This window comes from Talpa europaea (genome assembly GCF_964194135.1).
Source record: "Talpa europaea genome assembly, chromosome: 7".
Lineage (NCBI taxonomy): Eukaryota > Metazoa > Chordata > Mammalia > Eulipotyphla > Talpidae > Talpa > Talpa europaea.
The window spans coordinates 62,857,053-62,872,616 of NC_140074.1; the positions used below are offsets into that span (position 1 = coordinate 62,857,053).

Here is a 15,564-nt window from a genome sequence, read left to right on the forward strand (position 1 = left end):
AAATAAATCTTAAAAAAAAAAAAAAACTTAATGAAAGACTTCCAGTTAAACACTACAGATGTAATACACTCTCTGAAACTGCTCCCTCCACCTCCCCAAAATGACATTAAGGACTAGAAAAAACACAAACCTTGGGAGAGAACATGAGGGCAGATGAGGATATCAACAATATTCACAGAAGGACACATGGTTGCTGCCTGAGCAACGAGAAGAGCCAAAAGCCAGCTCTGAAGGGCCCGGGAATTGAGTCACTGAGTAAAAACCTCTGAAAACAAGCTGAAAGGTCAGGGCTGAAGGTTCAAGAAAGTGGGTGAAAATGCTTAAGGAGTAGTAAAATGCCTGGAGCCGCTCACTAACTCCAGTATGAGATGGAATTTTACAACCTGGAGAAAATGGGCCAGAAATGCTCCTGATTATTTGGGCCACAGGCACAGCTAAATGAGAAGGAGATCTAAACCTAAATGGTCCACCAGTATGGGTTAACTATACTGAATCGCTGGTAATATATAACAGTTTAAAACAGTACCATAAGGACATTGCCAATTCATTAAAATCCCATGCAGCCAAAATCCTGGAAATACTTCCTGAAATAACTGAGCACAACTATGGGAGCTTGGATGGGGGCTGGACACACATTGGAGGGGGTGTGAACCCTGTTCCCGCACATCATATACAATGTTATAAACCAATGCTACTTCAACAAAGAAGAAGAAGATGATGATGATGATAATGATGAAGAAACAATAGGCTAAGACCACAAACTCAACTGTGTTAACTCTGTAGCAGAAACATTTTCCCCAGTGTGTGTGTGTTGCATACTAAACAGCATACTAATGAAATCAACAATAAAACGGTACCTTCTCTTACATGAAATATTTGTCTGGATAAAGATAGTAGAATTGATATATATTTCATTCCACAGACTTCCATCAAATGGAAAACATTACTTCATGGAACTACTGAGTGAATCTAATAAACATAAAAATATTAAGAAGCATAGTGCCACCCAATCAAACAAATTAAAGATAGTCCAGTCTGAATTAGTGAAGAATAGATGTTAGAATTTTTTAATAGATTAAGTTCAAATTCATTCAATAAATACAACCAGACAAGCAAAACACAGCCTTAACGGGAAGGCAACCAGGTATAGGGGAAACCACTGGACTGGAGTCAGAATTACATCCTGAATGAACAATGATGTAAAAAATTTTTAAAAAGAAGAATAAATAAATAAATGTCTTTATAATGCTGCTTAAAAAAAAATCACATCTGACACTAGCCTAGATGCCTAAATGAGTCTAACTCATTGTGTGACCTTTTGCAAATTACTTAACCTGTCTGGGTCTCAGTTTTTTCATACATAAAACAAGAGCTTTGGACTTCTCAAATGTTTCATGTTCAATTACCTGGGGCTCTTGTTAAATTGCGGGCTCTGATTTGATAGGTCTGGGGCCTCTAGTTCTCATTTCTAACAGGCAGACCACGTTGCAAGGAGCAGGAGTGAAATGACCACTAAAATCTTTTCCTTCTAAGGTTCTAACACTTCATCCTTAAGGTGACTGTTTCAGTGACTTATTAAGAATAATTTAGTAAGGGGGGATCGTACACCTCTATTATGGCAACAACAATGTAAACCAATATTAACTCAATAAGTATTTCTTAAAAAAAGAATAATTTAGTTTAAGTATAAACCCAAGGACAGTACACAGCATGTAGTAGGACTCATAGCAATGAAAGTTTACTCCTCGTGCCAGCAGAAAAAGACCAGCTGTATGCCAGGTTACCAAGGGCCTATCAGACCACATGCAGAAAAGAATGTGGTTTTCAGAGAAAGAGGGCCTCACTGAAGCTGGCTAATCAGCCATGATTAGCTTAATCTTAGGGCCCTATAGGGGAGCTTCCTGGGAAAAAGTTCTTGAGATAGAAGCAGGGAGCACTACCCCAGTGCAAGGAAAGGCAGAGGATGTGCCGCTTCTGACCACACAATCATGTCTATTGTTCAACAGTCCCTTAATTACAAATCACCTGGAGATAGAGGGACCAATCTGTCCCAGTTAAAAAGTGCTGTGTCCCGGAGTACCCCTCAACTCCATGCAAACCAAGACAGTTGCTCACCCTACCTGGTTAACACCCCCAGAGATTCTGATTTAGCAGGTGTGGGGTGGGGCCTCAGAATCTGCATTTCTGAGAAGCTCCCTGGGTCACTCTAGGAGTAGCATGCAAAGTGTCTCTTGGCCTCAAGGACTTGGTTCTAAATCCTGGGAAAGCAAAGGCAATGCTTGGGAAATCTTTTACCAAGTCTGGACTAATGCAAAACATAGCTCTGGATTAATGGTACACAGACAGGAATTCTCCAGAACTTCTAGAAGGATCACTTTGCCCCTCTGTAACTTGAAGGGGGTGGTGTCAGCTGAGGAGGCAGCTTCACATCCGTGTCAGTGACTTTATGTGGGTCATCAGGAACTGCTCGGGAGAGCAGAGAGGTGGCTGCCAGGTAGCAACTGAGAGATCTACATCAGGGGTGAAAAGCCCCAAACCCCCACCCAGGAGTGTCTAAAATTACTGCAAAAAAACCAGGAGTGTGGGGATTCCAAATCTAGGAGGAAAAGCCTGACAGATACTCTGTTTCTATGATTCTAACGCCCCAACTAGGGCTACCGCCCCTAGACTCACTTCCTGCCTCCACTCTGCAGAAACTAAGGCAGCAAAAACTACATCCAACAGCAATAGGCTGTGGCAGGTTTTAGTGGGGACCTAGTTTGGAGTCTTCTCTCTCGCTCCCTCATCGTGTGATCTCAGGCAAGATAAACTGTCAGTCCTCCAGTTTTAATCTGTTGGATGGAGAGCATGTTGTGAGGATTAAATGAGAATATAAATGCTGTGTGAGCGCGAGAGCACTGTACAAAGAGATAATTTGCATGAATATTTATGTCTCTTTCCATAGCTACTGTTATTGTTAGACACAAGTCCCGCAAGATGCAGAGCCTGGTATTTGGCAGGGTGGTTAAGAGCAGGGTTAAGAGAGATTATTTGAGCCATAATTTTCTTTCTGCCTCTTGTTAGTTGAGTAATCCTTGATTATCTTTGTGCCTCAGTTTCTTGTAAGTCTGTAATCTGGGATAATAATAAATCTACGTCTTATGGTTTTTGTGAGGATTAAAGAGTAGAGAGTTAATACCCGTAAAACAATTAAAATGTGTTAGGCATTCAGATAACAACCACTCAACAGCTCTTTGTTAATGAATAAATGAAGGTGCTGACAGCTAGCCAGTTCCCAATTATACTAATGGGGAGAGTGATGAAGCACCCCGTCAAGCAAAAACCCAAAGCAGACGGGATGCCCACCGATTTGTGGGGTTGATAGTCTAGGAACCGCTCTAATTTGCATAACCACTCCCCCTTCCCAGTCTCCCAGGTAATCCAGGACACAGAGGTTGGAAGTTCCGTTTCCCACCCTTTCACCCTGGCTCACCTGCCTCCTCTCCACCACACACTAAGTGACCCATAGGCTGAGTGGATTGGGGGCTGCCAGCTTGGGGGAGTCACTGTTGCTCCTTATTTTATTTTTTTTATTAATTTTTTATTTTTTACATCATTTTTCATTTTTAAACAATATTATTTGCTTCCCCCACCCCCTCAGGTGTAGTCCCCATAGAGTTTCCTTCACCAATGCACTGGTGCACCATCACCCCTGGCCCCTGTACCCCTCCCTCCCTCTGATGCTTCTCCCTCCTCCTCCCCTGCAGTATGTCTCTGATTTATAATTGTCTGTTTTTGCTTTGTTGTGTTTTGTACTGTTATTATTTTTTTTACACTGATGTCTTATTTGGGTCCCCTATATTCCTGCTATAAGTGAAACCATCCAATATTTTTCTTTTTCCTTCTGGCTTATTTCACTGAGCATAATTCCTTCTAGCTCCATCCACATTGCTGCAAATGGCATGAGTTTATCTTTTTTGAAAACCATCCCTTTTATAATTGAAACAAAAAAAAATCAAATACTTGGGAATAAACCTAACAAAAGAGATGAAAGACCTATACAAAGAAAATTATAAAACACTGTTAAAAGAAATAGAAAAAAACACAAAGAAATGTAAAGACATCCCCTGCTCATAGATTAGAAGAATTAACATTATTAAAATGTCCATCCTACCAAAAGCAATATACAGATTCAACATTATTCCAATAAAAGTCTCAATGACATTCTTCAAAGAAATAGAACAAATACTGATGAAATTCATATGGCACCACAAAAAAAAACACAAATAGCCAAAGCCCTACTGATGAAAACAAAGAAGAAAGGAGGTATCACACTTCCAAACTTCAAGCTATACTACAAAGCCATAATAATTAAAACAGTTTGGTATTGGAGCAAAAACAGACACACAGACCAATGGAACCAAATTGGAATGGAACCAATGGAAACAAATAGAGCCCAGAAATAAAACCACACTCATATGGACAACTGATTTTTGACAAAGGAGCAAAGAATATGCAATGGAACACGAATAGTTTGTTCAATAAGTTGTGCTGGGAAAACTGGACCACCACATGCAAAAAAAATGAAACTAGACCACTACCTTTCACCATGCACAAAAATCAACTGAAAATGGAGAAAGGAACTGGACATAAGGCCTTAAACCATAAAATATATAGAAGAAAATACAGGTAAAACATTACAAGACATACACCACAATAACATCTTTAAAGACTCATCACCCAAAGCAAAGTAAGTCAAGGAAAAGAGAAACACCTGGGATTACATCAAACTGAAAAGCTTCTGCACAGCAAGAGACATTAACCAAAAGAGAGACACCCCCTGATTGGGAAAACATCTTTGCACCCCTGGCAACTGATAAGGGACTGATCACAAAGATATATAAAGAACTCACACGACTCAACAAAAACAAAATAAACAACCCAGTCAAGAAATGGGCAGAAGAACTTAAAAACATTTCTTCAAAGAGGAAATGCAAATGGCCAACAGGCATATGAAAAAATGTTCAACACTCCTTATAATCAGGGAAATGCAAATTAAAACCACATTGAGATACCACCTTACACCAGTAAGAATGGCACATATCAAAAAAACTAGCAACAACAAACGTTGGCGAGGATGTGGTGAAAAAGGAACTCTCCTACATTGCTGGTGGGAGTGCAAACTGTCCAACCACTATGGAAAGCTGTCTGGAGATTCCTCAGTCTACTAAAAATGGAGCTACCATAAGACCCGGCAATTCCACTCCTAGGGATCTACCCAAAGGACACAAAAACATTGATTCAAAAGAGCACCTGCACCCCAATGTTTATTGCAGCACTATTTACAATAGGTCAAACCTGGAACACAAATGCCCAAAAATAGATGACTGGATCAGAAGATGTGGTATATATACACAATGGAATATTATTCAGCAATCAAAAAAGACATGCTCCTTATTTTAATATGCACGCCACAACTTATGGGACTTCTGAGATATCAGCAGATGGACAGTAACAACTGGATGAAGAGACTGCGTCCACTATCAAGGGAGGTGGTTTAAAAGCAAAAATGCTTGAATGTAAGTCGTAATCTAACCCCCAAAGAAACCCACTGCACTGCCTTCTTGAGGTCCTATCTCTCACATCTTCAAGGATATTGAAGCAGGTCAAGTGGCCTGAGTCAACAAGCAAAAGGAGACCAAAATTCAGTAAGACAAAGCATTTCCAAAGTTTCTACACTAGACTTACGAGACTGCACCCAATTCCAGAGATGGAAAGAGCCTGAGAAACCCCATCTCTTCTGCCCAACGTCCCGGACAGACAAAAATAAAAATAGAGCCTCTGCTTTAAAATCCCCCAAAAGAGAACCCTGTATAATCTCAAGCAATATAAACCTTTCAGGGTGATGTAAACCATCAACTATTTCTCTATCCCTAACCTCTCAAGAATCACCAACTTCTCCTCTAACATGGCTACAGGACCCCCAGTTTCATTTTGCCCTAAGCCCCTTCAGATTCTTTCCCGTCTGGCCAAGACTAGGTCGCAGTGGGGCCCTCAACCTGGCCTCCATGCCAGGAATCAATGTGCACGGAGAGGCCTGATAGCCATGCTTTTGAGCTCTGAGTCATACAGCGCTTCGATTACGCCCCACCCTAGGTTCCTGTCCAGCGAGTCACCTAGTCCCTGGCTGTCTCACACTTCCCTCATGCTCTTGAGCAGGCGGGATACCTTTTCTTAATCCATGCAATTAATTCTCCTTGTCTCCTCGGCAGAGCTCAGGCCACCTGCTACGTGGAACTACAGAGAATTAGGAGACCATTTTAGGATTTGACCAGAAAGCTGAGAAGGGGCCAGGGCCAGTCCCTGGAGGTGGAATGTGCTCCCTTACTTTGAGCAACTTCACTGCCAAACAATTAATTCTCCATTTCTCCTCTTTCCTTCTCTTCTGCATTTAAAGAGCAAATATGCTGTGTGATTCATGATGCGGGAATGAAGACAGTCTTTGAAATGCATTATTAGTGAAGTCAGGTGCACTTTACACCCCAAGAACTTGCCCAACCCTCTCCACCACTGCAGCCCCAAGATTCTCAAACTCTCTGCCTGCCCTCCTTCCGGCTACCCAACCCCAGCCAGGCCTGAGTCAACAAGTTCCCCAGCCACTCCCAGACCCAGTGCAATGCCAGAGAAAGGTTAAGAAACAGGAATGGCCAGTTCCACCCCTCCTCACCCATTCCTAACCTCTCCATTCCCCTCGGGGCTGGCACCCCACCCACCTACACCCTCTCCCTCTATGCTCTGAAACATATTTGATAGCAATGGAATGTAATTCAACATATGTTACCGGTGAGAGTCTGAACAGACAAAGGGACAATGGCCAGGCCACACATAAAAACAGAACTCTGACCCACACTCTGTAGCCAACGGTCCAGGAAGTTAAACCACAGCCTTTGTAGCAGTAAGTCCCAAATGGTCAGGATTTAATCAATAACTGCTAGCTTCCCTAATTTTGTGCCTTCCACCTCCAACTTAGGACCAATCAGAGAAAGCCTAATATGCTCCTCTAACTAATCACACAGGATGCCTGCTGTTAGTAAGCTGTCTCCAGCTTCCTCCTGCCAACATCCTTTGTTCTACTGTAAAGCTTTTACAGTCCCCTGCCTGCCTCTGAGTCTCTGCCAAATGTGATGGCTGACTCTTGCTACAGCAAGCTCTGAATAAATAAATAGCCTTTATTCTCATTTGGGTGGTCTTATTTATCTCTACACCAGGTTCCTAGTACAAGCCACATTCCCTACTCACAATGCTTTCTTAGGCAAACAATTTCATTGCAATATGGTACAATGTGTAGAGTAAGTGTACCATACAAACATGTATACATGTGTAAGTGTCCATACTGTACCTGGTGCAGAGCTACAGGTATGGGATCACTGGAGCTGCAAATGGAAATGGAAAGTTCCATGGGAATTCCCAGGAGGGAGGATAACCAGACTGGTTTTGAAATATGAACAGCACTTGCTAAGTATATATTGTGGGAGAAGAAAGAACAGTTCTTCATTCTCCTTCCCTTCCCTTGCAGGGACTCACCTTTCCCACCTGTACACCAACTTTGCTTTCTGACCTGCTCCATTAAATATCTTGCATTCTCAATTTCTCCTCTATTGAATCATGCTCCTCAGTCTAACATGAGCTTAAGTATGCTTTACCTTCCCCCTCCAGCCCCCCCCAAGCAAAAAAAAATCTTGTACTCACCCGATGGGTCCAATTCAATGCTACCTTCACTCTCCTCATGTCTTGAAAGAGGGCCTACTCTGCATTTGGCTCTCACCCTCACTGCTCTCACCCTCACTGCTCTCTCACAGCCTTTCTGAATCTCCTTCATGCCCTCAGTTTCTTCTCCCTTGAGGTCCCTGAGGATCAACTAGCTTAGTGTTCTTCTGGCTTGTGAGGCAGCTGCTCTTTGTCCTCTGCTTGCCTCTTCCCTCAAAATTTGTCTTTCATCCTCTTAATCTTATCAACCGCAAGTCTTCAAGTGGATCAGTTCCATATCACGTGCACACATTTACTGTCCAGTCCCTCTTGGTTTCCTCCCTCAAAAGGCCCTAATATCACCTCAAATTCAGGATACCCTAAACAACTGGTCATCTTGTTTCCGAACTCATTTTCTCATCCTATACAACCATATATCCAAGTCACCTGGTCTCCAAGTGGTGTCATCTTTCCACTGCTATTCCTTTGCCCCTTAACATCTGTGACTAATCCTTCCGGTTCTAGGTCCACCTTGTCATCCACATTCTGTCCTTCCTGCTGTCATTATGTTAGGGGGAAAAGGATGTCCTAAAGCTAATTCCATACAACCTGGAAAAAATGTTCATCTGAGACTGCATCCCAACCTCCATATATTTGATCTTCATCACCATGGAAATGGTGGCAAAAAGTGAAAGGGGGGAATTGTTAGGGGGAAAAGGATGTCCTAAAGCTAATTCCATACAGGCTTTGTGGACTCCACCCCCACCCCAGTCCAAAGCCAAAGACACTGGAAACTCCAAATCCCATCACCACCAAAGGGAAGGTAGCTGGGACATGAGGTTGGGGTTAAGCAGCCAGGTTGATATAAAAGGCAGACACGTGGGCTTTGGGGGGTCCCCCCCCATTTTGGCTCTCTGCCAGCTTGCAGAGTCCGGCCAGCTCTGAGAGTGACTTTGGGTTTCCAGGTCGTCGGATCAGGTAGGACGCATTAAAGATTTTATTTCCCTATTTTCTCCCTGAGTTGTACATTTTCCTTATTTCCTTTTCTCTTGTAAATAAACCTTTTATTAACCTTTTGTGTGTGTCTGTAGTGGAGTATTAATAAGTCCCTTTAAAGCGTGCGGCTGAGGACCCACAGCCAGGAACCCGTTCAATATCGGGGCTTCTCTATAACAATTACTCCACAGGTCCGATCCTCAGAACATCTAGGCCACAACCTCCTCAATGGCTCAAGTTCCCAGGCATTCTCCACATGGCCCACTGGAAGGAAACCTGCCCTTAATAAAATCAGATTCTCCAAGGCTGTAAAGAAAAGGAGAATGTCAATATAGGAAGAGGAGGCTCAATGAGGAAACCCAATTTCCATTTCCCCAAATTCACCCCAATCCTTTAAGCAGTTGCAGAGGGCTGATGAGGGTTTAAGTAGTTGCAGAGGGTTTCTTGTTCACCCATCTTAGTGCAGCAATTTGATGAGATCACATAGGCATTACCTAGACCAGAAAGTCTTAACACAAAGGTACTAAAATCAGCTCTCAGCTTCTACAAGTTTTTGTGGATATTGCAGTGGGAGATCAAGTTAGGGAAGGAGTCAGAAAGTCCCCCTCAGCACCTCATGTACATAAGTGGCCACTCCAGAAGGTTGAGCCATCAAGAGAGATATCCACCAGTGAAGATAAAAGCTCCAAGGCAAAGAAAATTTGGGGGAAAGGAGTCTGAGCTACAGAATCCTCCCCAACAGATCTCCTAATATGAAAGTTCCCTTCCACTTTGGGAGCAGTGTTTGATTTTATTAAGGAAGCTGTAGTATATCGGTACTTCCACCTTTTACATCACTCCTTTTTTTAAGATTTATTTTTATACAAGAACTGGGGTAAAGGCTAGAGGTACGGGAGGGTGAGAGGATCCACCAGACAGAGAGTGGGGAGCAGAAGAGGCAGATCTACTGAAATACACTGCTGAGGGGAGCAGCGGGAGAGACAGCAGAGGTCTGCTGTGCCATATGTTTATCTCTCTGGCCGGCAGGAATCGAACCAGCGCTGCTGGTTAAAATATAAAAATTTTATTTATTTTTATTAAATCCAACCCTGTTAGGGGGAAATGATGTCCTGAGTTAATCCCAGGACCCCACCCCCACTCCAGACTAAAGCCATCAAGACATTGGGAAAGACAAATCCCGTCACCACCAAAGGGAAGGTGGCTGGGACCTGAAGGTGGAGTTGGGCAGCCAGGTTGGGTATAAAAACCAAACACGTGGGCCTTGGGATGGGTCGCGATGGCTCGCCTCCTGGCCTCACGGCTCCTGGCTTGCAGCCAGCTCTCAGAGTGCCATTTTGGGATTCCAGATCGGTGGATCGGGTAGGACTCATTTAAAACTTTGTCTCCCACTTTTCTCCCTGAGCTGTACATTTCCTTATTTCCCTTCCCTTGTAAATAAACCTTTTATTAACCTTTCGCGTGTGCCTGCAGTAGAGCATTGATAAGTCCTTTTAAGCGCGCGGGTGAGGACCCACAGTCAGGCACCCCGTTTTGTGACGGGGTTGCTCTACAACAACCCCATGTCCCATCCATCTCCCAACATGTCAGACAACTGAACTACAGGCCTCATGCTTTGGTGCCTCTATGTGCTCCCTCGTGTCCTCCCTTGCATCTGAAACTCATTCCTTCTGTGCATGTTTGTGGAGAGCTCACTGGGCCCTCCACTAAGAGCTGGAATGCCTTTCCTCAGCTTCTCACATCCAAATACTACCAATCCCTGATGGCCCAGTTCAGGGGTCACCTCACCCATGCCACCACCAGATTCCTTCCGCTGGAAGTAGTCTTCCCTTCTTCCTCCGCCCACCCGCACCCTCTCTAGCAAGAATGATCCTGTCACTCCTACCACAGTCAACCCTGCTTCCTCAGAAAGGGGGAAAAAAACTACTCCCACTGCTCCTACACGGGTTATTCGCTCGTCTGCCTCCTCCAGAATATGAGCTGAACGCTGGGCAGCACCTCGACCTCACAGGCTGCCCAGAGAATCGCCTCCAGGGCCATCTGTTAAACGAATGAATCGATTAACGAATGCTTGATTTTTGTCAACTTCCTTACAATTCTTTCGCACCACACTAGCATCCAGTTCTTCATCAAAGTGAAAAAAAGTTAAAGGAAGAAAGAAAATTGCTTCAGGTCAAAAAATTGTCACACAAAAAGCCACAGCTGGGCCGGAAGCGTGACCGTGCAGCCTGAACGCCCTCCCACGCCCTCCCACGCCTTCCACGCCCTTCCACGCGGGGCCTGATGCTCCCGGGGGCCGGCGCTCACGCCCAGCCCCCACCCGCCTGGGGTCCCGGGAGGAGCGCGCGGCCGGTCCGGGTGCAGGGGCGCCAGCCTGCCGGTCTCCAAACAGGCCTTCCTGGACGGCCCTGGGGCGCGGGGCGGGCGCCCCTTCTGCTGGGTAGAGATCCGCCCTCCAGATGCCCAACGGCCGGCGCGGGCCCCACCTGCGCTCCACGCCCCGGCTCCGCGCCAGTCGAGCCCAGGGGCGGGGAAGCGTCCCGGGCGCGCCCGGCGTCGAGAGGGCCCCGCCGAGGCCCCCGCGCCCGCTCCCCGCCCGCACTCACCGTCCGCGCCCGGCGCTCCGGTGGCGCCGCGGGCCAGGCCGAGCAGCAGCAGGAGCGGCAGCAGCGGGCGAGGCGGGCGGCCCCCGCCCCGGGGCCCCCGGCCCATGCCGCTGCGTCCCTCCCGGCGCGCCCGCGGCTCCTCCTGTGGCCCGAGGCGCCGAGATAAGGCGGCGGGCGCCGCGGGGAGGGGGCCGGTCCGGCAGCTTCCGGCGCCGCGCAGGGGAGCGGGGAGCGGAGGGCGCCGCGGGGTCCGGGAGAGACTGGGGGGGGGGCGCAGCCCCTCCCTCCCGCAAGGCCGCGCGCGGGGCGGCGGCTCCTTCGGGCACTCGCGCCTTCACTGGCGCGTGCACCTGCTGCGCGGCAGCCGCGCGGTGGGCCCTGGGGACCCGCGTTGGGCAGAGGTGGGAGGCGGCCCTCGGGGCGCACAGCCCCAAGGGGGTACAGACGCGGGCCCAGCGCGTGTGACACAGGTGCACGCGGAGTCCCAGGCTGAGTTAGGGGGCACGGGAAGCGGACACGGGCTCTACGCGAGTGAAATGAACGGGGATCCTAACCGACACGCGGGCTCAGAAAGGCACTCTGGGGTGGCAAGAGAAGAGAGGTGAGGGCAGGAGTGGAAACCTCCGAGAAGGGAAAAGGTGAGGTGGCTCTCCAAGAGCAGAGAGAGAGCAAGAAGCCACAGGCCCAGGCCACCCAGGGAAGACAGACTAGACCGTGACAGCTCTCAAGGGGAGGCAGAGCTGGGGGAGGGGAGGGCTGGCGCTAGTTCCTCTTGCTTCTAGATCACCCTGCCTGGGGCTTCAGGGAGGGCTTCAAGGAGGAGGTAAACTAAGACTCTGAGAAAAGAAAACCAATCTATACTTCGTGAGAAGGGCGTTTTGGAAGGGACGCAGGCAAGAATGTATTCTATAATAAAGTAAAAATCAAAATCAACAGGCACCCATAGCCCAGACACGTTCTGCAGGGGAGGAGGAAGGAGAAGGATCAGGACAGGGGGGAACACCAGCCCAAGGGATGATGGTGATGGTGCACGGGTGAATTGGTGAGAATTTCACGGGGAAATCATACATTGCACAAAAATGTAGGATAAGGTAATATATATACATAAGGTAATATATAATACATATATATAAGGTAATATATATATGTTTTACATTCAAATATTCATATATATATATATATATGACTATATGAATGTATTCTGGAAACGTGGAGGAGATCCTCCGTGAAGTGGAAAAGAGGATTGAAGAGAGGCATCAAGGTGCAGGAGATAAATGAGACTCATAAACCAGCTGAGAAGCTGTTGCAGGGTTTTAAGCAGACAGTGACCTCATCAGAAAGGCTCCCTGTCTGCTCTGTGGGATTGAGATTGGGGCATAGGAGGCGGGAAGATCAGCCTGGAGCTGCTGCAGGAATCTGGGCAAGAGAAGACATGACCAGGTCATTGGCAGAGTATGGAGAGAAGTGGCAGCTGAGAGTGGTACTGAGTGGTAGCCACTGGATTTTGTGGCTGGTAGAATGTGGAGGGAAAGGAAAGAAATTACAGACCTCACCTAAATTTCTGGTGTGGTCAGCTGGGCTGATGATGGTGGGAGTCACTGAGATAGAAACCCAGAGGGAGTTTTCGCAAGTTGGAGGAGAAAATAAATTCCAGTTAGAAGGCTTTCAGCTTGTGATGTCAGTGGGGCTCTCCAAATGCAGAGTCCCCCACTGTTCACCCACATCCTCACTTGTTTTCTCTTGGTCCCATGAGCTTGCTCTAAATCTAACTATCCGTGAACACACCCATATAAGGGCTAAACTTGTTGTGCAGCCTTAAAGAGAAGTAGTTAAAAATAAACTTCCTAGGCTCTTTGCAGCAGGTTTTCTTGCTAATTATTTTTTGTTCAGCAAAGATAGGAGTCTGCTTTGGAGTTTAGGAGATGGACAGTGAGGGTACTGCAGTCCTTTGCCTATTATTTAGATAATTTTTTGTTAAGCTCAATTCCCCATGAACTTTGAAATCATGTAATTGTTTCAATAAAAATACTATTCAAGACATTTTTAGTCAATTGTACCTCTTCTCTGCCATGTCTCCCCTGCAGAATAAATAAATGTATATATAATCATATTTTTTAAATTGATGATATTGTTATAGAGCAACCCCGATATTAAACGGGTTCCTGGCTGTGGGTCCTCACCCGCGCGCTTTAAAGGGACTTATGAATACTCTACTACAGACACACGCAAAAAGGTTAATAAAAGGTTTATTTACAAGAGAAAAAGAAATAAGGAAAATATACAACTCAGGGAGAAAATAGGGAAATAAAGTCTTTAATGCGTCCTACCCGATCCGACAACCTGGAAACCCAAAGTCACTCTCGAAACTGGCCGGATGCTGCGAGCTGGTGGAGAGCCAAAATGGGGTCCCCCAAAGCCCACGTGTCTGCCTTTTATATCCACCTGGCTGCTTAACCCCACCCTCAGGTCCCAGCCACCTTCCCTTTGGTGGTGATGGGATTTGGAGTTTCCAGTGTCGTTGGCTTTGACCTGGGGTGGGGGTGGAGTCCACAAAACCTATATGGAATTTGCTTTGGGACATCCTTTTCCCCCTAACAATATCAGGGAAAATGCCCAAAACTTGGAAATGGACACAAGAGATTACCAGTGTCTTTTCAGTGGGGTGCTCGGTGTTGTGTAGTATCCCTTCTGGAAATTATCTGATTCTATAGCGTTGTACACTTTTTTTTAAGATTTATTTTTATTTACGCATACAAGAGCTGGGGTGCAGGCCAGTGGTGTGGGGGGAGGGGTGAGAGGATTCACCAGAGACAGAGTGGGGAGAAGAACAGGCAGATCTACTGAAACACACTGCTGAGGGGAGCAGCAGGTGAGACAGGAGAGGTCTGCCTTGCCATGTGGGTCAGCTCCCTGCCCAGGGAGCTAACTGTTGCTGCAGTGGCTGCTGATAGCTTCATGTGCTGAGACTTAACCCCTTGTGCCACCAGAGAAGCCCCTGAGAATTTTTGACTTAAAAAAATGTTTTAGGGGAGCATGACCTACAGCATGGGGCCCATAGACAATACTACAGTATAACAAACTTGAGAAATTCTTAAGTGTGATGGAAAATAGATTTCCTGTGGTGATCTTTTCTCATTGAATATAAATGTCAATTCATTATGTTGTACTCCTGAACTAATATACTGTTACATATCAATTACACTTCAATTTTTGAAAAGGAGACTATGGCCAATACAACAACATCTTCTGAAAGAGAGTTGAGAGAGCTCTTTTTCCCATAACATCTAGGTTTAAATGACTTCATCAAAGAGGAATTTGGCTTTTCATTTCAAGATGGCACTGTAAGCCCGGAAAGGTCTCTCTCCCTCCTCCCAGTCTTACAGTAAAATGGCCAAAGCTACACACACACATACACAAACATTCCTAACAATGAAGTATGCAGTAGTACTTTCAAAAAGGGAAGGATGGGCTTCCCCGGTGGCGCAGCGGTTGAGCGCTGGGTTGCGAAGCTCCCCGCGACCTCCACGGCGCTGGTTCAATCCCCGGCTGCTCCCCGGCCACCACAAGAGGGTCCCACATGGCGCGCAGACCTCTCCTGCCGCCCGCTGCTCCCCTCAGCAGTGTGCTTCCGTCCTTCTGCCTGCTCTGCTCCCCGCTCTGGCTCTGGTGAATTCTCTCACCCTCCCGCACTTCTGACTGTACCCAGTGCATGGATAAACAAACAAACAAACAAATAAATAAATAAACAAAAAGGGAAGGATGATGACATCAATGAACCAACTTTGAAGAACTCATTGAAATCAATTTGCCACATGTCCTCCACAAAAACATCCACCAAATGAGACAAGACAAGGTTAGAAAAAGAAAATACAAAAAGAAAAAAAGGAATAAAAATACATGTTATTTAGAAAAATAATTAAATTTTCATGCAATTTAAATTTTTTTAATTATATGCATGCTTCAAACTATTATTTGTACATATTAATGTAATGCACAGATTTTAAAATATGTTAAATTTTAACTCAGAACCACTATGTAAGAAATATTTTTTTAAATGCAAATACAATTCTTGCCAACTCAAATCATTTTATTTTGCTCATCTGTATGCCTATTGCTCACTACAATTAGCTCCTTCAAACTTCAGGCCAACCAAATACCAGTATTCTGGGCTGCCAGAAATACTGTCAATTTCTACAGTTTAAAAAATTTTACCTTTACTTTTTTTTAAAGATTTATTTAT

General features: G+C 45.7%; 1 protein-coding gene across 1 annotated transcript in view; it reads right to left on the reverse strand.

Annotated features, from left to right (window-relative positions):
* SUSD1 (sushi domain containing 1) overlaps positions 1-11,430 on the reverse strand; it is a gene marked incomplete at both ends in the record, with an annotated part of 88,399 nt that extends 76,969 nt beyond the window's left edge. Inside the window, 1 exon segment of the mRNA XM_084237804.1 lies at positions 11,325-11,430. Within this exon segment, the coding sequence (XP_084093930.1) occupies positions 11,325-11,430 (106 nt within the window).
* Positions 11,431-15,564: the final 4,134 nt, after the last annotated feature.